General features: G+C 34.9%; 3 protein-coding genes across 8 annotated transcripts in view; 1 reads left to right on the top strand and 2 right to left on the bottom strand.

Annotated features, from left to right (window-relative positions):
• Window positions 1–1,531: 1,531 nt before the first annotated feature.
• On the bottom strand, window positions 1,532–3,507 carry LOC100374043 (HIG1 domain family member 2A, mitochondrial-like). Its single transcript, XM_002739992.4, has 2 exons — window positions 3,331–3,507; window positions 1,532–2,077 (listed from the first exon to the last, which is right to left on the bottom strand). Exons 1-2 carry the CDS (start codon window positions 3,434–3,436, stop codon window positions 1,899–1,901), a joined length of 285 nt encoding a protein of 94 aa, XP_002740038.1. The 5' UTR covers window positions 3,437–3,507; the 3' UTR covers window positions 1,532–1,898.
• Window positions 3,508–3,708: 201 nt separating this feature from the next.
• The window catches only part of LOC100373289 (nucleolar protein 16-like), a 25,360-nt gene continuing 7,103 nt past the window's right edge, over window positions 3,709–21,965 (top strand). Inside the window, exons 1-5 of the mRNA XM_002739987.3 lie at window positions 3,709–3,869; window positions 5,093–5,201; window positions 5,812–5,893; window positions 8,166–8,275; window positions 8,735–8,893. Of these exons, the coding sequence (XP_002740033.1) occupies window positions 3,775–3,869; window positions 5,093–5,201; window positions 5,812–5,893; window positions 8,166–8,275; window positions 8,735–8,884 (546 nt within the window). The 5' untranslated portion in view covers window positions 3,709–3,774 and the 3' untranslated portion in view covers window positions 8,885–8,893. The remainder of the gene's footprint in view (window positions 3,870–5,092; window positions 5,202–5,811; window positions 5,894–8,165; window positions 8,276–8,734; window positions 8,894–21,965) is intronic.
• Window positions 15,576–21,965, bottom strand: part of LOC100374195 (sperm microtubule associated protein 2-like) — a 19,069-nt gene continuing 12,679 nt past the window's right edge. For all 6 annotated transcript variants that reach the window (XM_085504449.1, XM_085504451.1, XM_085504447.1 and 3 more), the window contains 5 exons: window positions 21,118–21,252; window positions 18,698–18,835; window positions 17,690–17,831; window positions 17,189–17,302; window positions 15,576–16,542 (listed from right to left, as the gene is read on the bottom strand). In XM_085504449.1, the coding sequence (XP_085360575.1) occupies window positions 16,252–16,542; window positions 17,189–17,302; window positions 17,690–17,831; window positions 18,698–18,835; window positions 21,118–21,252 (820 nt within the window). In that variant the 3' untranslated portion in view covers window positions 15,576–16,251. The remainder of the gene's footprint in view (window positions 16,543–17,188; window positions 17,303–17,689; window positions 17,832–18,697; window positions 18,836–21,117; window positions 21,253–21,965) is intronic.

Genomic DNA, 21,965 nt, shown 5'->3' with positions numbered 1-21,965 from the left:
TGTTTAAATAATACATGGAACATCTGCAAACAATTGAATTAATGTGTACTCTATGTGGGTACAACTCATCATAAAGTGATTTCCCTTAATCTGATAACTGAAAACTATCATTGACCCCGGTCCAAAATCTCAAAGTACACAAGTGCAACCAAACTATGTCTCATACATGCTCAAGAAACTGCATTCATAAATCTGAATAATCCTTGATGTACCTTTACCGGTAATAACAACTTGACTTTGTTAATTCAGGTCTTTGTATATTACCAGGAACTGGGTCTGTTCCAGCATCACCACTATAATTCCCATCAAAATGTAGCCCTGACTCCCCTCTACATTTTTCTACTGAGATTGGTAATGATACGACCCATTTGTCACTGATTCAGAGCATTACAGTCTAAGCTAATTATTTATTCTGAGCATGCTCAGTTGTTCTCTCAGTGCAGTGGGGAGAGGATGAAAATCATAAAAAAGACCCACTTAGGATTTTCAGATCTGGGAAAAAAAATTATGTGCATAAGCGACTGAGACTGGTTCATCAACCTGCCAAGTTTCATCGATATCTGCTTCAGAATTTCTGAGAAAATGTTAGAGACGTCACAGAAAGAAAATTGAAATAAGAATAGTCCGCCTTTCAGGCTGCCTGAAACAGGGACTAAAAAGAACAAATTTTTCTATTCTTAAATGTTGGGGTTTATTTGGACAACAGAATGTTTACCATTTGATTCATAGAAATGTAGTCGCCATTTATAATAAAAAATCCCCAATAGTTGGTACTCGTATATTGTTGAGCTGAGTTTATCTGAGGTAACTACATGCGCCCTCACATGACAAAAATTGGTTAATCTTTTTTCTTTACAAAGAGCTTGGTAAGGTCAAAAAAAGAAAGATTTTGCTTCTCGTCCTAGGGATTTTTTTTTCGTATTAAGATTATACTACAACAAGATACAAGTTAAACATTTATTCCATAATACTCTTGAATACATGCGTTAAAGCTTGATTTGGAGCAACAAAACATCCCCCGAAACAAAACATTTACCCATTCTATATGTGAAAGACTCTACTATTAAAGAAAATGCATGAGGTCAGGTTTCAAATTGACAGTCAAACACACAATGACAATAAGCAAAACTATTTTTTTTTTGGCCAAAGCAGAAATTGGGACAGAAAAATGGACACACAACCTAAGAATGGTATTGTTTTAACAAGTTATGAACTAATAGAATGAATTTCTGAACATTTGAATGATCTCAGGACCAGTGTTTACTTAATCTGATTAAAATCTGATGTAAGTAGAGGTTAAATGTCCATCACTGGTGTACATCGCCCAAAGCTCTATGCAAGTTGTGTTCAGTTCTTGCTGGTCCAACAATCAATCAAAACTGATAATACACTTAGGGTTTCTAGCAAGACACACTCAGATTCTAATTGGTTGACAAATCTCATCAGAGGAAAGCTCCTAGAACATGACTAGTTGGACCGATGTAGTTAAAGGCGATGTACACCAGTATCCAAAATTAAGAGCAGCTAGAGCCTCGACATAAAGCAGATTTTAATGAGATTGGTTTTTACATTGAGAAGACGCTGCCAAATGCATGCTTACCCGGTAATTTCATGCAAATGCTAGTACATGTAGAATCCTATTGTTGTGGTGGTTTAATTAAAATTACAGGAATTGTCAGTCAGAAAAACTGGTACTGTAGTAAAAAGAAATTACTGTTGACCACACTAAAAAACATTATTTCAGATTTCTGATTCCTGGGAACAAAAATGCATGACAAATCATACTTGACTGTTCTTGCGTGGATAGGATGAGATGTTCACATCATGTCACATCATTTCATTAACAGCAATAAATTAGTAATTACACAGAGAGGAGTATATATTGTCTGTATGTTGTTTCACTTTTTTATCTGGCCAGGTCCTTTAGAAGCTCCTAGTGCTATGCCCATGATCAGAGCTATTACTGTAAATCCTTGTGCACCTATACGCATTCTCATCATCATCTGTGAGTTTCTAGTGTTTCCTTTTCTGAACTGTACAAGGCCCCATGTTAATGCAGTGGTCGTTGCCAGCATACCTGAAATCAATTAACATACATGTGTTGTTAGAGTAAGACACATGTGAACTTCAATAATTTGACAAATTAACTAGAGTAAGACACTGCTACATGTATACTAGCCCATATATTGATTTACTAGTATATGAAACATTTCACAGTCCTGTTGTTTGAGGGCGCCCACACATGCACATTCGTGTATAGACAAAAACTGTGAATCTGTACAGTCATGTCATGATATTTTGTTATAAATGCGTCAAACATTTATATCAGATATTTATGTAATGGGCCAACATTTTCCAGAATCCCAATGTATTTTGAGTTATGATTTTCAGCAAATAAAAATTGTGTGTATATTTTGTTTCCCACCTTGTGATTAGTATTAGCATGGAGGTATCTCTTTTCTACCTCCGTGGTATTAGGCTGTGATTAGGCTGATCGGCCAGACACAAGTACCGGTAGTAGTGATTTTGGGGGTTTCGGAACTGCATGATTAAATTTAATAATATATGCCTGTATTTTTCAATTGCTGCATATTTTAAGTGTTCTCAGACACAACGCAAGTTTTAATCATCAGCACTTTTCCCCCCAAGTCCGAAAAACTCTGTCCTCTGGGTCCCCCAAAATAGTTTTTCAGTCATGGTCGTCATCGTCTCAGTTCACTCCAAGCAGACAGTTTCCCTGGCATGGAAGAAACCATGGCATTATTAGGTGAAATAGGTATTGCGTTTATAAACGCGTTTATTCTCAAAGACGAACAGGAAGTTAGTAGAAGACAACAGATTTTTTCGTTAATGTGGGGGAAAACATAGGTGTTAATCCGAAAATTCGTTGTCTATTATTGTTTGTGATTGGTCCTGGCAACGTTTTGAGGATCTGTGAGAATAGTTCGATCGTTGTTTATTGGATTAAAAAGTTAAGCCCCCCCCCCAAAAAAAAATGTGGCAGACATCCCACCGCGTTCTTTTACTGGTCAGGTGTTTTGCAAAGTTGCGAGCCATCTTGCTAACCATAGACTGCAGAGAACAGATTCGATGTGCTAACTTTCTGAATAATTTTAAAAACCACTGTAAATACTAATTACAATCTTTTATAATTTTTGTACAGTACGATCAAGATCAAAAGATCAAAAACAACAATTTTTTGTTTGATATCAAATTGACATTTATGTAGTTTTAGACAGACTTTCGTCATTTATGTTTTGCACCGAATGTAGGACAACACAAAACCTGACGCAGACGACGTGCAACAAATGTTGTTGTGGATAAACCTACCAATAGGAATAAATGGGTTCTCTTTAACCTTCCTCGTAAGCTTCTCTTTAAAGCCTTCTTGATGATAGCGTTCCCAACCTGACAGCTCAGCCGGTAGCCCTTCCATATTTCCCGATGTACTGGTGAAAACAAAGTGAACGTACGCGTATGTCCCCTTGACCTATGACCTATGACCGATGCACTGTTTGTAGGTTAGCGTTATTTTTAACAGTTTCCGATTCTGTGAAAGAAATTTACATAACAAATAAAAATATATGTATATGCTCATCTGTTTGGTCTTAATATTGTATATTTCTAATTTGTACAATGTTTAGAGTGTGTAATCATAATTTCCAAACAAAGTGATTTTTCTCGAATAGACAGACTGACAAACTAACGACATGTTCAGTCATTCCACTCTCAAAACGTGTTGATGTAGATATTTGCAGAAGTATTTCTTGAACGATGCCAAAGAAACAATCGAAGAGGAAGAAGTATCATTACAATGTTAACAGAAAGAAAGAATGGAAGAAATCCAAAAGGCTTCCGGCCATTGGTTGGTAAGGATAGAGTTTTTTGCTACAAACGTGTGTCTCGGTCACTTATGTTTACCACAGTCCCTCTATCTCTATCTATGATAAAGGGACTGCGGGTTTACATATTGTGACATTTCCACACCATGACCATTAAAGTAGAAGCCTCATAAATGCAAATACCCTGAATTTATTCATATTGCAATAAATTGTACTCTCAGACAATATTGGCGATCACCAGCCTAATTTTCAGGAAAATAATGATTATATTTTAGTTGATAGTGGCCATTTTGTCAATTAACGCTTTTACCGTAGTCTCCCATGGCAGAAATATTATGCCATTTCTCAAATTGTAGGTTGGTGACATCCTGTAGCCTGAACAAAAATATATGTATTATGACTGATGGTGTACTTTTTGTTCTGAATTATTTAAAAATCTGGGTTTCAAAAACAATAAATAATGCAATTTTTCTTAAACATTGTGTTTATGAAATATTCTAAAAATATCAATTTTTTGAAAAATATTGGTGACATATAGGTTGGTGACATCCTGTAGTCTGAAAAAAAAATATATGTATTGTGACTGATGGTGTACTTTTTGTTCTGAATTATTTAAAAAATCTGGGTTTCAAAAACAATAAAAAATGCAATTTTTCTTAAACATTGTGTTCTATGAAATATTATTCTAAGAATAGAAATTTTTTGAAAAATATTAGGACAAGTCTCTCAATATATATCACTGTAACACACAAAAGAAAGAAATTTGTAATGCCCTGGGACAATAGCTCCAAAATTTTTTTAAACAAGACACCAATGAAAATTGTTGTGCAATTTTTGACCAACTTTTTCAAAAATTGTGAGTAGGCTTCTACCTTAAATCTTAATGGACCGTTATTATACTGTAATATTGTGCATTGATATTAATTAAGTTACTGAAAATTAGTACGGTACATCAAATGGCCACTTAAATAGAGATTGATTTAATATTTGGTGGCTGCTTTTCTACAGCACCATTGGATCATTGGATGAGTACTCTATATACATTTTTACGATCTTTCCAAATTGTTGAGGTTGATATAAATAGATCGAAGTACAATAAAATCATCAAAATTGGTCAGTATCAATTTTTAAAGATTATTATTCTGACCTATTTGTTATATATCAGTACAAATACACACATGTGATAAAAACAGTGTGTTTTCAAATATATGAATAATAAAATTATATTTGACGATTTTACCTATTAACAGTTCACAAATCAAGAAGGCATGGGACAATACGAAGTCTGTGAAACAGAATCTATCTGATATGGGCTTGGCCGTAGATCCCAACATTTCTATTCCAATTCCTACAGCTAAGGTGAGTGAAACTAACCTGTCCCTAATTTTGAAAATTACTCAAATTACCATTAGTGCATGTAAGACCTTATGTGCTCTATCGGGAGCACCATACGCTTATATAAATGCCCTGTCCATCTCTCAAAGTAACAGTGTCGTGTCCAATCAACGTAAAAACAAATTAATAATATTGAGTTGGCACTGTTCCAAACTCAACCACAGAATATGATAGAAGCGTTCTCTTGAGACCTAGACACAACCCGCTGTCATCTTTTTTCACTTGCAAGTGATTTAATGTACAACATTGGTATAAATTGTATATTGTTATGCTTTCAGTGAACACATTTCGATGATGGCCGTTACAAATTGTACAAATTGACACAGGAAATATTTTATTGAAAATAAACATCGATAATTACTGCTATTCCATATTAGCAGTGCATATGTGTACATAAATGACAAATATAAATATACAATGTATGGTCAAAATTAGTCTTATTTTTATGATCCACAGCATACAATAAATGCAATCTTTTAATACAGCAAATACACTACTCAAAATATGTTCCTACTACCGCTATAGAAGGGATATTTCTTGCTCAATAATGTTATTTTTACGTTTTCTATTTCAGCAATTACTGAAACATCAGAAACTTGAAACTATGGATCTTGCTGAAGTGAGGAAACTAGCAAGTAAAGACCATGTTGTTGAAGGTAGGAACGGCAGATAGAGGGCACTGTGACTTGTGCTGAAAGAGTCGTAGCAAAACTTTTTTTTTTTGCCATTTTTAAGACCCATTTCAAAAATTTGGTAAGGGTCAGTGTGGTATGTAAACTAGAAATAATCAGCGAACAGTTGTGGTGCTCGAATTATGCCTTTGCTTAGCTTTCTTACTTTGTGAATTTGTTGCTAAAATGCCTGTGCAATGCCCACCCACACCTTTCCCATTTTAGATCTGTGTCCTACTGAAATGGGCAGTTATTGATTTTTTTTGCTGAAAATGATTACTCATATCCAAGTAAATTTGGGATATTTCTCGTGTTGTAGCCATGCAGTTATTTGCATATAATTTGCGTACATTTACATAATAATAGAAATTGACCAGAGCACATTTACACCCACACAATAAACAACATATATTTTCAAAAACAAAGTGGCAGATATTTATTTGCTTCACACAGTGTTATAAACACTTTTATTTTGGGCACTTTTGTAATATTAATGAGCTCTGTCACAGTGCAAATATTTTTTTTTTGGAGTCAAAATATTAAGTTTCACAATTTAGAAGAGTTTGAATTTAAAAATGAAACATTCTCGAAATGCAAGCAAATAAATTGTAAAAGGTTAAATGAAACTCATTTAAAACGTTTCAGCCACGATTATGTTAACGACTTTCATGATCTTATTTATTACAAAATTCTCCTTCAAAAAAATCGACCACGTAATTATTTGCCGGATTGCTGGTTATTATTCAGACTATCGGCTTCTACAAGTTTACATTTACAATATTAATGAACGAATAAATAACACTTCCAAACGATCGTCAAAGTTACGATGTGACAAAACTAACTTTGATCGGGAGAAATTATTTTTGATCACTCAATCACACAGACCCGCCATGATAGTTATGACGCATTAGTTGACCGGTATGTGTCCTTTGACCTTGTGGGTCAAAAACGCCATTAACCAATCATAATGCCGAATGGTAATGCCGGTAGAACCTTAAGTTTTCCGAATGATCGTGATCATAAAAATTACATTGCGGTAGTAAAGCGATGTCGTAGCACGATGTGTTGGTGTGGATTTCAGATGAAAACTGCATGATGGTTTTCGAAAGAGGTGATTAGCAATTTTTAATAGGTAAAAGACGTCTTGAAAGAAGAGTTTTTACATGATTCACGATGATAACAGTTCAAATGTATTTTACCCAATCACACAATAAACACTTTGTTTTTTCTTGAGTAGCGTAAACTGATCATGAACTCCGCTTTGCCCATGTTACATTGGGGTGGAATTGATTTTGAAAGAATTTTAGCTTTCAATCTAAAGACTGCGTCTATCGTCGGAAAGTATTTACTTGTAAAGAGGTGCTAATTTTACAAAATTGACTTGTATTGTTTAAAGCCGCTACCACATCGCGCGACTATGTCTATTGTTTACAAATTATTATCCACGACTGGCAGGATGCGTGTCGGTCGGTACGTAAGTATGATAACAATATGACAATAGTCCTGGTCGGAAGCGTTTCCGTGGTGGTCTCTAATTTTGAGTGCCGGTCGGGCCGACCAGCGTGACGAGATGCCCAATAAAAAAAGCACTGTGGCGGTCTTGCTAATCACCATGGCGGTGTCAGACCGGTGTGGCGGCAAATTGAAGCACTGTGGCGGGGACCGCCTTGCTGTTTACATCCTGGGGAGAACACTGTGTTTGATTTGGTGGTTACAGACACCACAAGCTTCACTGCTCTAAAATTTCAAGATTTGATCACTTATCATTTTTCATGATGATCACAAGTATTAGTGGGATGTGTTCAGTGAGAATGCAGTTCAAGCTATGCATGCATGGAATGAAGAACACATAAGATCTATGTCATATATATTTCTTGAATTCTCAACTGCTCTATATAATGAGCATTTTAGGTTATCCCCTCAGCTAGATGCTTCTAGTAAATATTGCATATTTTCTTTCATGATTTTCCTCATTTCTTGTTATCTATAACTTATAACTATAGATAGCCATATTCATAATTAAGTGGGATTTGTAACTATGTTAAAATGATTTGTAAAATGTTGTTTGTTCTACTGGGAGAAAATTGAACTGTAGCACTGGACAATAATCCTTGCATAATTATCATTGTGCACTGATGTTGTGCATTTAAGATATAGGTACAGGTTGGCCCTTCAAGCTCTGTTAACTAAATAAGTGACATTTAAGTCTTATTTATGTATTGCATTTACTGATAAACAATGATTTATTTGTTGTTAGAGCTTGTGAAAGAAGCTAGTTTGCCAGAAAAGAAAGCACACACCAGGTTTTCAAGACCAGAAGTGTCATATTGTACATATATGATTGACAAGTATGGAGAGGATTATAAGGTAGAGTTGAATGAGAATAAATATGTGCAAACAATTTTACACTTTTTTAAATTGTGTCTCCTTCTAGAATTACCTTGATCATATTGAAGCCCAGAAATGTACCAAAATTTGGACCATCCTTGGCCTTTGTAGACTTGAGCAATCAACATGTGACGAAAATCTCTAAAAGCCACAACATTGTTTAGTCTCGTATTTCAGTATTTGAGCTACAAATATAATGTGAAATATTAAATAAAAAATAAATTATATTTATACAGCTAGATAATTGCAAATATTATACTGTATTTATTCTATTAGTAGTGTATGCGCTTACTATGGTTACAGTAATATCGGTATTTTAATGATTCAGTATACATAAAATGTGATTTTTGCTTCTATTGGAGATGCTCTCCTAATAGAGCAAATACAGTAAATGGGTTTTGAATGCTAATGTTCAATCTTTGTTTTTTTTTTATGTAGGCAATGGCAAGGGATCGAAAGAATTATTATCAAGAAACACCAAAACAGATTAAACAAAAAATAAAGACTTTTAAATCAACGGAACAGTACACTAAATATGTGGAAGAGAAAAATCCAGAATCAACAGGAAGTCAATCAATGGATACATGATGTCCACAGGTCAGCTATATGAAAGTGTTTCATTTGGTTAATTCCTAGTGAGAAAAACATTAACCCTTTGCACACCATAGATACTTTGTTGCAACAATGTTGCAGGGCCCATTACTAATTTGCATTTTTTACTCCCATTACCCAAAACTTCTTTACCAATTCAGTGTGAGCCAGGTAGGTTGACATGTACACAGGGAAAAGAAGACTAGGACACTGTAGTTTCATTTCATTTAAAAAAACAAACATTTTATTCACTTGGTTTCTAATTTATTATAAAAAAATATTACTCAATGCTGTAGCACACAGGCATGGTACCTGATAAAGCAGTCATCTTTACACAGAAATACATTACAAAACTTGCACCCAAATGAAATCTCCACAGAATAATCCTTAGGAGTTTTCTTACCAATTCTAGAACAATATTTACAAGAACGTTTCTTTCGCTTGGAATTTGGTTGCATCATTTCACACTTATGAGTAGGGAGGTTGGCGTAACTCAAGCTGTTTTCAACACCAAGTGACTGTGGTTCACGGCAAATGTGATATCCCAGAGTTCAATGCGTTTTGTACCATCCAATATACACTTTATCTCCGCACGAGGGCGCAATTTCAAATTGAAAGAAAAACTAGCATACACGCTATTACCATTCTAGGACTTCAATTGACCCACCAGCCTCATTCCCAACTTGATACTGGAATTCTCATTTTTTTGATGTATTTAAAGTTTTTTACCCGGATCGTTTTAACCATTTCAATAAATAGTTATAGACTATAATTGATTATGCGAAATTACTGCATTTTTGGTGGTTTTTGGCCTACTCCTCTCACTGTTATGTTAGAATTACCGCGAGAGTGCCTCCCATGGATTGTCAACATGGCGGCTCACAAAGTTACGTTCGGTAAGTCCTTTTTTTTTACGTTTTACACACAAAAAAAGCAATTTTTAGAAAATAACGTTCGATTTCTTCCATTGTTGGCGCCTTTTTTGTTGCAAAAATGCTGGTCGTGAAAATGAAAAACGTAATTTTGTTAGGGATTTTGAGAGCTTTACAACGATATGTAGATCGACCATATACACGTTATGTCCCTCATAGGAGTAGTGAATAAAGTGTCATAATGTATTTTGTCATTAATTTGCATACCATATATACACTATTGAGATAATATATACACTATTGAGATACTATGGGTATAGGGATAAAATGAACATTTTCCATGTATCTGATTTTGATACCAATGCATTTCATTCGTTTCTCTCAATATTATTTTCTGACATATTATTCATAATAAATTATGTAATATTAAAGTGAGAATATACTAAATATAGTTAATAACAAATGATTTTCAAAAAAAATGTGCCACGCCCCTCCACTTGCCCCATTTCTCCAGTAAACGTGACACACATTGATGTGTTTGAAGTTGAAGAATTAATACCTAGAAAATAGTGTCATTACAAATTTGACAATTTAGGCTGACTTTAGAATAGTTTTACCAAGTGTAAATAATAATTTATTATTATGACAGATTTTTTATATTAAATATTGAGATTAGTTTAATAACAAATGATTTTCAAAGAAAATGTGCCAGGCCCCCTCCACATGCCCCATTTTTTACAGTCAAAGACTTCATAGAAAATAGTGTCATTACAAATTTGACAATTAAGGCTGACTTTGGAATAGTTTTACCAAGTGTAAATAATAATTATTATGACAGATTTTTGATATTAAATATTGAGATTAGTAATGCATCTTGTGTTTTGTTTCAGATCTTTTGTGCTGAACTTACCATGGACAGTTTGCATGTGACGAGTGATACCTGGCTTGATTTTATATACAACATGGAGATGTGATGCGCATAGTGTGCATTTGTATTCCTTGTGTGTGCCAAATAAAATTTCAAAATGTGATTCAGCAGAATCCAACAAATTCACTTCAATGTGTTCAGTGTATTTAATTTCAAATGCTAGTGAAGCTGCTTCAAGTTTCTTATCAAGTTTGTTAAGATCATCCTTTTTAGTAACTTGAAGTAACTTTGCTGAATGATTTGCTTCATTAATTTCAACCTTGGTATCAAATTGGTCGACCAGTTTTGTTTCATATTGCTTCACATCATGTTTTTGATCTTTTGTATAAATTCCAGTTGTTGGTCGATCTTTTGAGTCTCGTTGAAGAGCTTGTCAATTAGTTTACCCACGTTTCTCAATGTAGCATGAAGGTGATCCATAGTGTATTCATTTATGGGGTCATACTTTATAAGAGGATGATTACTCTGACCATTACTTTTTTTTTCTGCCCATGAATTCATATCCGCAAGAGTGATAGACATATCCCATTCATGATTTGGATTGTGACATTTATGAACTGTAGCCAAACATAAATTGCAGAAAAAACTGGTATTCTTTCTCTGCAAGACCAAACTTTTATACTTTTCATCTCGTTCCAGTTTTCTACAGTATTTCATCCCCTTTATACCATGTTGGGCAAATTTTTCAGTGCATGCCAGAACAGGAAGAATATCAACCTCTATCAGTGCATCACTCTCTGAGGCATTTATAATGGCAAATGGAATGCGGCTTGCATCAGAAGACTGGATTTGGATTTCTCCATACTTCATTACCATTATATTTTATCAGATGTATAGCACCACTGATGGCAAATTGAAATTTTGGGACACTCCCTTGAAATCTTGGAAAGTGTGGCCACCCTCACCTACAACTATTTCTAACTTCTGTCTCTCATTTTCATCATCAAGGTCATAATCCAATTTCTTTTCAGTCAATATGTTGAGGACACTTCTCCAAACCAGGCCTTCAATATCATGAACAAACCAGCCCTTTTTATTTTGAGAGGCAGTTTCTGACACCATAGTGTGGAACCGTTTCAAATTATTTCACAAAGTGGTTAATTTGATCATTCAATTTAACAGAAGGAGGCAGAATATCTGATGTAATGGCTTCCTTGAAAAATGATACAGATAATACTGATTTGGCAAATGTTTTATCTTTATTTAATCGTAATTGCCAAAGGGCACTCTCATCAAATCCAGACAACTTTTCACCTACTGCCTGGTGCTGATTTAAGATTTTACTGATGTAGGCTCGACTCTCAGTGGCTTTCTTAGAAATTGCTGATCTTTTCGTGCTAAATAGAACTGCAAGAGAGACTTCCAAATATTTTTTTGAATCATCCCATTCGTGACCCTTTAAATTTTCCAGCAAATTTCTCACCACTTGCCTTACTTGAGATGGCCCTTTTTGAATGATCAAATCGGAAAGTTGCCCTATTTCATTAGCAACGAGCGATCTCGCCTTCATCAGCTTAAATCTGTGAAAAGCACGGCTGGCAATAGAGCTTGCAGTCATTCCCATAACGAACAAATCATTCGACGCAATAGCATAAAATCGCCTACAAACCATTCGAAGTGAGCACATCGTTTTAACTTTCTCGAACTGTGAACTATAGTCATCACTGTCATTAAAAAAGCAACAAAACGCGAATATTCGAGTCAAAATCTCGGAAGAAAGATCAGAAAGCGAACGACTTTGTGTGCCGACGGACAACATCGGCGATCGAGTGAGCAGTTGAAGCCAATTTCCCACGTAATTTTGCGGCTAAACTTGCCTGCTTGACTCTTTTGGATACTCTTAGCATGATTGTGTAGGAATACGTCCAGAAAATGTGATATTGGTACAATAAATCGCACGATAAGCGCATGGAAGGCAAACCCGGAAACAACTCAAGCGCTAAAAACGTTTTTTGCGCAGAACGATGCCAGAATTTCAGTTCTGCGGATAGCAATATGCGTTGGTACAGAACGTGTTGAATTCTGGGTAAAACCTCGTACCGTGTGGTTGTGGCCCACGTTTTTTACGGCCGAATTGGGTTATCTTTGGTCAGAAATAAGCAGCCGTATATGGTCGCATTCGGGCGCAAAGGGTTAAAAGGAAATTAAATATGACAACGAATGTGTAAAAACAAATGTATTTAACTTTGCTGACTCTAGAGGGAGTATACATATAATATAGCATATCACATGTACCTTGAAGGTATCATACAACTAATTAGATTTAAATAGACATTTCACACTAAAAACTGGTTTTAAAGATGGAAATATTGTTAAAACTTTCTGAAATCACATTTATGTAATAAAATTGTCACCAGAAATGCACATTCCTCATGCATGGAAATTAGATTCACCATTGTATCAATAATAATTTAACCAAAATAAGAATTTTACTCAGGATAAAACCGTACCTACCGTTAAAATCCTATTATAAACTGCATACCTAATAGTAACCGCACCCCCGATTTTGGCTTCAGTATTAAAGAGATCTCAACAAAAATTGAAAACATGAAAAGTACCTATTACTAACCGCACCCCCAATTCAACAAGACCGTGACTGACTTTGTTTCAACCAGCTGGTACATTGTTCTTAATCCTCTTCATTTGTTTCAACAACGTGCCTAAAAATATTCACACCTCTTTGTTGTTCAGTAGTGTTAGGATGTCAAACACGCAGTGAAACTGCTTTTGTTCTTGCGAAAAACTGTTAAATTCTTTTTCAATGCTCAGTTTATCTTTCGAAAACAACTAATTTCTTGATTTAAAAAAAGTCATGTCGTTTTCCCATGGAAATCAAAGCCAAAAGATTGCACTACATTATCGGTAAATCGCTTCCGTGTTTCGTTCACCATGAAGTCGGTGACCTGTCATTAACATATTTAAATGAACTAAGGTAATTAGAACACGTGGGCACCATCCAGGCTTTTGATTGGTTAATTAGCGACTTAACCTATCCGGTCAAGTAACGTCCTGTAAACTCCTGTCATAATATACTTTCCGTTACGAAGAAAATAAAAAAAAATGCATATTACATTAAATATACTGAGTATTTTTTTTAATGTGAACAGTTTTTTTTGTGACGTGACGCTTATCGCTCTTCCCTGACATCTAAATTGGACGCTTATATTCAAAAGATTGCACGGTGTATTGTTTGTTTTGTGCAAGTGATGTGGAAAATTTAGTGATTTAGTGATTGCAATATGTACGTAACAGAAACTGCACCCCGAACTTGAGCTGTTGATCCCAATTTTTTATTTGATACATTGTAATATAAACTGCGGTTTATATTAGGATTTTAATGGTACAAGCACGTGGCAAGAACAAAAAATACTTTAAAACGATACATTGATCTTTACAGGCACAAACTAAAAGCATCATTAGGTGGTAAGGAATTTAGTGAACATGAGGCACCAGCCATTTTGTTGAAAGTTCAATATTTAGTTCATCATCTTGACATAGACCTCTTTTCCTTAATGAAGGGAATCTGCAAACAAAACATATCTGCTGATATTTGTTGAAAGGGAATCATTTTTTGTCATGCCGATTGGTACATCAAAAAGGACATTATTGCACATGCATGCTTATATTGCACCCCATATTCAGTATGCACACATGCAAAATGCTGTATTTTTTATTCCGGGAAAGTGGTCTAAATATACTCGTATACCCTGAATTACCTGGGATGTGATTTCTCTATTTCAACTGTGGTGGCATACTAACAAAAGCCAGTTTCTTGCAATGTACTTACGTTCAAAGTACTATATGAAGGCAATTTTACGGAACCTTGTACTTTGATATGTCAAGAAGGTTTAGACAGGTTTTCAGATTACATAGTGTCCAATGTAGACCGTTTATTTTGTTTACACAGGGTCCACTGTAAGGGGCTCGTACTGCATTTGTATAAAATAACGTTACTCTGGAATTTATTTGAGGAAAAAAATACTTTTATTCTTTGAGCACTGCATCGACACATAGTGAAATATTAATTTACACGTAATTATAAAACTGTATTTCTGAGACTATCGTAAATTGCATATCAATTGCTTTTAATGGTGAAAAAAAAACTAAACAGTGACTTTTTTGTGTTTCAAGAGGCAGTAAACAAACACACTTCTTTCAAGTTAAAGCAAAATATAAAACAAATCTTATTATTTTTGGACGGAATAGTAATGAAGGCTGTTAGAGTAAATCTGGAGAGGTTTTAACAACTCTAAATAAAAGAAATCTCACACATCAGACCACAAGGAACACGTTTCACAAAGCCGCATGCTAAAACAGGTTAACTGGTACACTCTGTACTGTACTGATAAAATGCCATTATTGTAACTTTTTAAACTATATCTCCATAGAGTATAAAGGGCGTTTGCGAAATAAAGTGGTTTTATTCCTGTTTGAATTGTACTCATCTTTACATTTCAAACTGACCAAATTATTCAAAGTAAACTTGACCATTACATTGCACAGTTTGGCCTATCACTGCCCTGCTAATCAATTTTCCAAAAACTTGACTTATTTATTCTCCTGGTAAATTAATGTTTTAAAATCGCTTGTCTCGGTAGATCAGCCACCTCCCTGTTCCCATCAACTATATAGTCTTTCTATATTACATTACTAACAGATTTACTTGCTTCAAAAAAACGCAGTTAAATGCACTTAAACTTGTGTATCTCAAACTATGCTGGAAGTTGTTGTGTATTCTATGAATTGGTTGCATCATAAGGTGCCCTCTCCAACACCATTGCTTAAAACATACAGATCAAAATACAGTTTTTGTGAGTGTAAAATGGACGGAATTCACATACTGCTTAAAAAGTATTCCAAGAAACTAATATACATATATCACATTGTACAATAAAGTGTCCATGACATGTTGTAAATATCAGTTACGTTACTGTCCAAAGTGCATGCATGCATGCATGATTTCTTTGAAACCAATACATTTTATCAGTATTTGGTGAACTATAAGCAAATATTTCAAAAAATACCTTTTAAGTAAAACATTGAAATGAATGATATAATATTAATTAATTAACACATGTCTCTAAAATGTAATATTTTGAAATCTACAAATACTATGATAGAATGTGAGCAGACAGAATTTCCATTTCTTGGGAAAGCAGTTTGTCTATAATATTTCAGATAGATTGTTAATGATGACACACATTTAGGAGACTATCATTATCATGCCAGAACACTGAAAATTATTGTCAAATTATCAACAGAAATCATTTCTCAATTGTATGCATTGTTAATGTTTCTAAGACTATCAAAGCTTTCTGAGTTACATTTATATATATATAATTTCAAATATTTCCATATATATATATGTAATATTTCCATGGTGACAAAAGTCTCTGCATTCCCATGATGCATTATGTTGCACCATCAACAATGAATCTAAATTAGGAAGACAAAACATTATAGACATTCATTCATTAAAGGGAGTGGGTGAGAATGAACAGAAACAAAACTGTAAATTATAATAATAAACACCTTCAGACAATGTTCATTTTTATTGAATATTCTCAGCGCTGAATTGGTTGAGAAAGTTCTTCCACCCGCGGGGGACATCTTGCTTTCTTCGCTGCCTCACTGACGGTGAAGGCATCAGGATTGAATTGCACGTGGTCCATGGTGGCGCGTATAATTGGACGTGAAAGTTCTTCCATTCTTGGTGTTGGGACCGCTCGCTTGGCTCCTTTAGTCACAGGCCACTGTATTGTGCGAGCTGGTAGGTAACCATCGACAACCCCTTTGAACTTGGCTAATTCCATCTGGCGTGATGTTGCAGCAGCATGTCGGGCACTTTTCGAAACCTGTTAGAAAGAAACTCAATCACGTTATACGCGTGTTCACATGGGTCATTAAAAACAGTTTACTGTAAAATACTTTATTGTAGCTGGAATTAATTTTTGCTGAAAAGGCCTTTTGGGTGTTTTGTATGGAATTTATTTTCACTGATTTTTGATGAGTTGAATGTGAAATATAGGAAAAAGGTTATATTCGCTAGATTTTACTTTCACTGACTCCTCCTTTCAGCGAAAATTTATTCCAAGCGAAAATAAAGTATTTTACAGTACTTGGTATGATTTGCAGCGCCCTCTGTGACAAATATGTGAAAATCGTTTGTTTATATATTGTCATGGGTTGGGTTTTTATCATAAACTTGGTATACCTGAATTTGTGCACAAATGTACATGTTTTGATATGATTGTTTATAGCAGTCGTGTAGCGTATGTACTAGTAGTATATCCTAGATTCAACCAACTCATCGTGTTTCACATTTTGAGTGCCAAAGACAACTTTTATCTGTTTACACATAATAAAACCTCTTTCAAGGCCTTTAGCCATTTCATTCAAAGTTACCCACAAAATATTGAAAAATACATAAAAATTCATGACCAAAATTTTGTAAAATCAATATGACACTGAAAGGGTTCAATTTGATGTATAAACACTTACTGGCCACATAGGTCCTCTGAATGGTCCATCTGGTCGACTTTTTGGTCTTGATAAAGTTTCTAGTCTTGGTGTAGCACTACTGGCGAGTGCGGACTTGGTCACTTTACTTTCAACCTACAAAATTAAAAAAGGCATTTCTATGAAAACAAATTGATATTGCCAATAATACAAAGTGAAATATTTGAAGACAATACAAACCAATTTTTCAATAAACAGATATCATATTATCTCTATTAGTAGCACCTGCGTTAACATAAATGACACGGGTATGTCCATGTTCAAACTATGTTGTATTTCAATAATCCAGTATATATAAAAAAAATTATATTTTTGAGTACGCCTCCATTAGAAATGCCTGTGTATAAAAGCAAATATTGTAGAATTGATTTCTCAATTCTTGTTGTCTGGTTCTGAATTGTTTACTCGTTATGTAAAATGTCACATATGAAATACCATAGTGATTGTATTGCTCATAGACATGAATAAATGTTGATTACAAACCTCTCTGGCTGGTTGGTAATCTCTGTGAGGAGTCTTTGCTCGAGCCAATCTTCCTGTCCTCTCGCGCTCTGCTGATTTCCTGGCCGTGTCTGTTACATTCCAGATTGGCGACTCTCTACCACAGCTGAATGTATGTTCTGGTCTATAATTATAATAAACAATATTTATATTAATGCAATTTTGTTATTATTTGAAAATTCATTTTTTCATTCTTTCAAGAGTATTAGTAACACTTATGGAAACGCCCAAAACACATGCTTTTCTAGGAGTGTTTAAAAATTAAATATGGAGTCAGTTTTTACTTGAAATAGTAAATTATCACCCAAAATTTTAATTTTTGCATATAGTATAATAATAAAATACAGTTAATTATTATGTTATATTGTAGACAATGAAAGCAATAATTCTATTGACACTACTAAGTTGAAACACTGCAGACATTCACATGACCTACAATTGAAACGAGCTCCATCGACTACGGACACGCTTCACAAACACCAATGTTTGGTACATGAACAATGCTCATTAAACATAGTTGACTATTAACTGTAAATTTAATTAGTTAATTGAAAATGCTGTCAATGCAATGCAAGTCTACATGATTAAAGGCTTGGCTCGTCATTAAAAAGGTTCAATGTAATTTTATTTTCAACGGTACAATGACGGCTGTTGAAGATGTCCTATTATATGCGACTTCAGCTGAATGTGTGATAAAATTCAATGAGCATTGTACCGAGGCGATTGAGGAAAAGAACAATATTATAATACTTGCATTGATTTTAGTTTTTACTAACACTGGACTGTAAAACTCTTTGGGGAGAGGAAATGCTTTGTATCACACCCCCTTTCATCAGTTTTACCTTTGTTGATTTTAGACTAGAACCACTCAAATTCGTGCTGTTATGCAATGGACGTACACCCCCCAACCTAATCTTATGTTTATCTCAATGTCGTGATATAGTTGTTCATAATTCTTCTCCACCTTCCAAGTAACACTACAGCACTTACCTATCATCTTTAAAATCTGCTGGTGCCTTTTTATAATTAGACAATTGTTTAATTCTGTGAGTTGATTTACCCTTCATTGCGTATGGACTAACATGCCACACAACAGATCCACGGCCGCAACTATACTCAAATTCTGGCCTGTAATTATAAAGTATATGAGAATTGGCATTGTTAGACATTATTCCATCATCGTCTCAAGTGAAATTATTCCATTGTCTCAGGTGAAATTTTACATTGTCTCAGATGAAATTATTCCGTCATCCTCTCAGTCCGAAAATGGGGACTTATAATTTGGTCTCTGTGCGTCCATGTGTTCGTGCGTTCGTCCGGAGTCATATCTCAGAATCCCTTGGACCGATTCCGTTCATTCTTTGCATGTGGCTAGTACTTTATGTGGGACATATGCACATGCAGTGGTTTAGCGATTCGATTCAAAATGGCCGACTGGCAGCCATCTTGTTTTTTGAAAATGTTGTATTTTGGACATGCTTTGTTAGTTTTCATTCAAACTTGGTACATAGATCATACATGTTAGGACACATGTCCATGATGATTTATTTCACAATTGGATCAAAGATGGCCGACTGGCAGCCATCTTGTTTTTTGAAAATGTTGTATTTTGGACATGCTTTGTCAGTTTTCATTCAAAAATTTAGTACATAGATCATACATGTTAGGATACATGTCCCTGGCCGTCCGTGAGTTCCTGAGTCTGTTCGTCCGTCCGTGTGTCTGTGCGTCAGTCTATCCAACGTCATATTTCAGAATCCTGTGGACCGATTCCATTCATTCTTTGCATGTGCCTAGTACCTTATGTGGGACATATGCAATGCAGTGGTTTAGCAATTCGATTCAAAATGGCCGACTGGCAGCCATCTTGTTTTTTGAAAATGTTGTATTTTGGGCATGCTTTGTCAGTTGTCATTCAAGCTTGGTACATAGATTATACATGTTAGGATACATGTCCATGACAATTTATTTCGCAATTGGATCAAAGATGGTCGACTGACAGCTATCTTGTTTTTTTATATGCGGTATCTTGGACGTGCTCCGTCAGTTTTCATTCAAATTTGGCACATACATGTACTTTATACATGTTAGGATGCATGTCCATGACAATTTGTTTCAAAGGATGGCCGATTGACAGCCATCTTGTTTTTTGAAAATGTTGTATTTTGGGCATGCTTTGTCAGTTGTCATTCAAGCTTGGTACATAGATTATACATGTTAGGATACATGTCCATGACAATTTATTTCGCAATTGGATCAAAGATGGTCGACTGACAGCTATCTTGTTTTTTTATATGCGGTATCTTGGACGTGCTCCGTCAGTTTTCATTCAAATTTGGCACATACATGTACTTTATACATGTTAGGATGCATGTCCATGACAATTTGTTTCAAAGGATGGCCGATTGACAGCCATCTGACTTTTTGGCCTTACTACTATATTTCCACAATTTATGTACCATTTTCATTCGTATTTGGCACATACATCATACATATCAGTGTGTTTCATAATCAGATCAAAGATGGCTGAATAACGGCCGTTTTTATTTTGGCCATATTACTATGACACGAAACACGTGTTTTGATGTAAATAAACAATCTGTTGTATATGTCACTTGGAACTCAAGTTTCAAGGACACCCTGCAATAACCCCTCCGCTTTAATATGACGAGCACAAAGAGAACTAAACGGGGACTGTGTCATTTTCAATGACTTGTTCCATCATCGTCTCAGGTGAAATTATTCCATCATCGTCTCAGGTGAAATTATTCCATCATCGTCTCAGGTGAAATTATTCCATCATCGTCTCAGGTGAAATTATTCCATCATCGTCTCAGGTGAAATTATTCCATCATCGTCTCAGGTGAAATTATTCCATCATCGTCTCAGGTGAAATTATTCCATCATCGTCTCAGGTGAAATTATTCCATCATCGTCTCAGGTGAAATTATTCCATCATCGTCTCAGGTGAAATTATTCCATCATCGTCTCAGGTGATTCTATCAGTATTTATGAAGAAACCAAGGGAAACTAAAATGGCGTCTTCTTTGTAGATTTGGTAATATTCGGTAGCTTTGGCCATATACGTTAATTTGACATCATTGCATTTTTAGCTATATTGGAGACCAGCCAGTAGCACTAGATTTATCTACCATGGGCTTAGTTCTGATTATGTAGTCATACTGTTTGCGTTGTACTTAGTATTGTACACTTTGATCCGAGCTCTCTTCATACATGTAGCAAATGATTTGAGCAGTATCAAAGCCTGTAGAAACTAAATCAATGTATGAACATCCTACCCTGTCTTAGAAATACCCGGTGAATTACCGGTACATGCAAAAAACGTTATTGATTCAGTGCTAAGTTTCAAATGGGGATTTGATATTAACAGTACAAGTATGGAGTCTCACCTGTTTAGTATTTCTTCCGTTTGAAAATTTCTCTTTGGTTCGGCTAGATGTTCAAGACGTGGTGTAGCCTCAGCTGATCGAGCTGATTTTGATATTGGCCACATCGGATCCTGATTGCCCCATACTAAATTTGGTCTATAAAATAATGAACAATTAATTCTGCATTCTCCTCATACAAACATTGAGACAATGTAGTAAATTCTATGTTTTGTCGATGAGCACTGCAGACATGGTGCAAAGTGGTGAATATACAATACGGTTGGTAACGTTGCAAGGAAGTCTCATTTTACTATTATCAAATGCTTGGGAAATCAAAAGCCACATGATTTAGCCATAATAACAATATTTTTTGCAACCTATATAGTTGTAATGCTACTTTCGAAGTACGCAATATTAGGAAATGGAACAAATATTGCATTGCATATATTTGTAAGCATTGTGATGGCATTGAATGTGAGGGATTCAATGCAGTTACCATTTACATTTGAACTTGGGGCCCCAAAATAATGATTTTGCTTCTCATCTTGGGGAAAATTGAAAAATGATGCAGTTTTAATTATTATTTTACTAAAAGTATTCGATACCATAACAACATTATGTTCATTTAACACTATCAACAAAATATGCTCTGAAACATTGTCAAATCACACTTCATTGATATGCGAAATTGACAAAAGAAAATAGATGCAATGACAAGAAGCAAAACCTTTATTTTGGCCTAAGTAACACAGCAACAAACATCTCTCAGAAATAAGGATGTCACCAATACCCAGGGGTTGTAAGTAAAACAAAGCAAATAAAATCACAAAACAGTGTGACCATTTCTGGTCAAATAATCCTGAACTTTC

This window comes from Saccoglossus kowalevskii, chromosome 10, assembly GCF_978046115.1.
Source record: "Saccoglossus kowalevskii chromosome 10, keSacKowa6.1, whole genome shotgun sequence".
Taxonomy (NCBI): Eukaryota; Metazoa; Hemichordata; class Enteropneusta; family Harrimaniidae; genus Saccoglossus; species Saccoglossus kowalevskii.
Note: the sequence above shows the minus strand (reverse complement) of the source record. Positions and strands in the feature narration are given on the sequence as shown.

Excerpts from the sequence above, each read along its gene's own strand:
- LOC100374043 (XM_002739992.4), bottom strand. The coding sequence starts at position 3,436 with ATGGAAGGGCTACCGGCTGAGCTGTCAGGTTGGGAACGCTATCATCAA. Across the intron at positions 2,078-3,330 it reads GAACCCATTTATTCCTATTG|GTATGCTGGCAACGACCACT; the intron begins GTAGGTTTATCC and ends AATTGATTTCAG.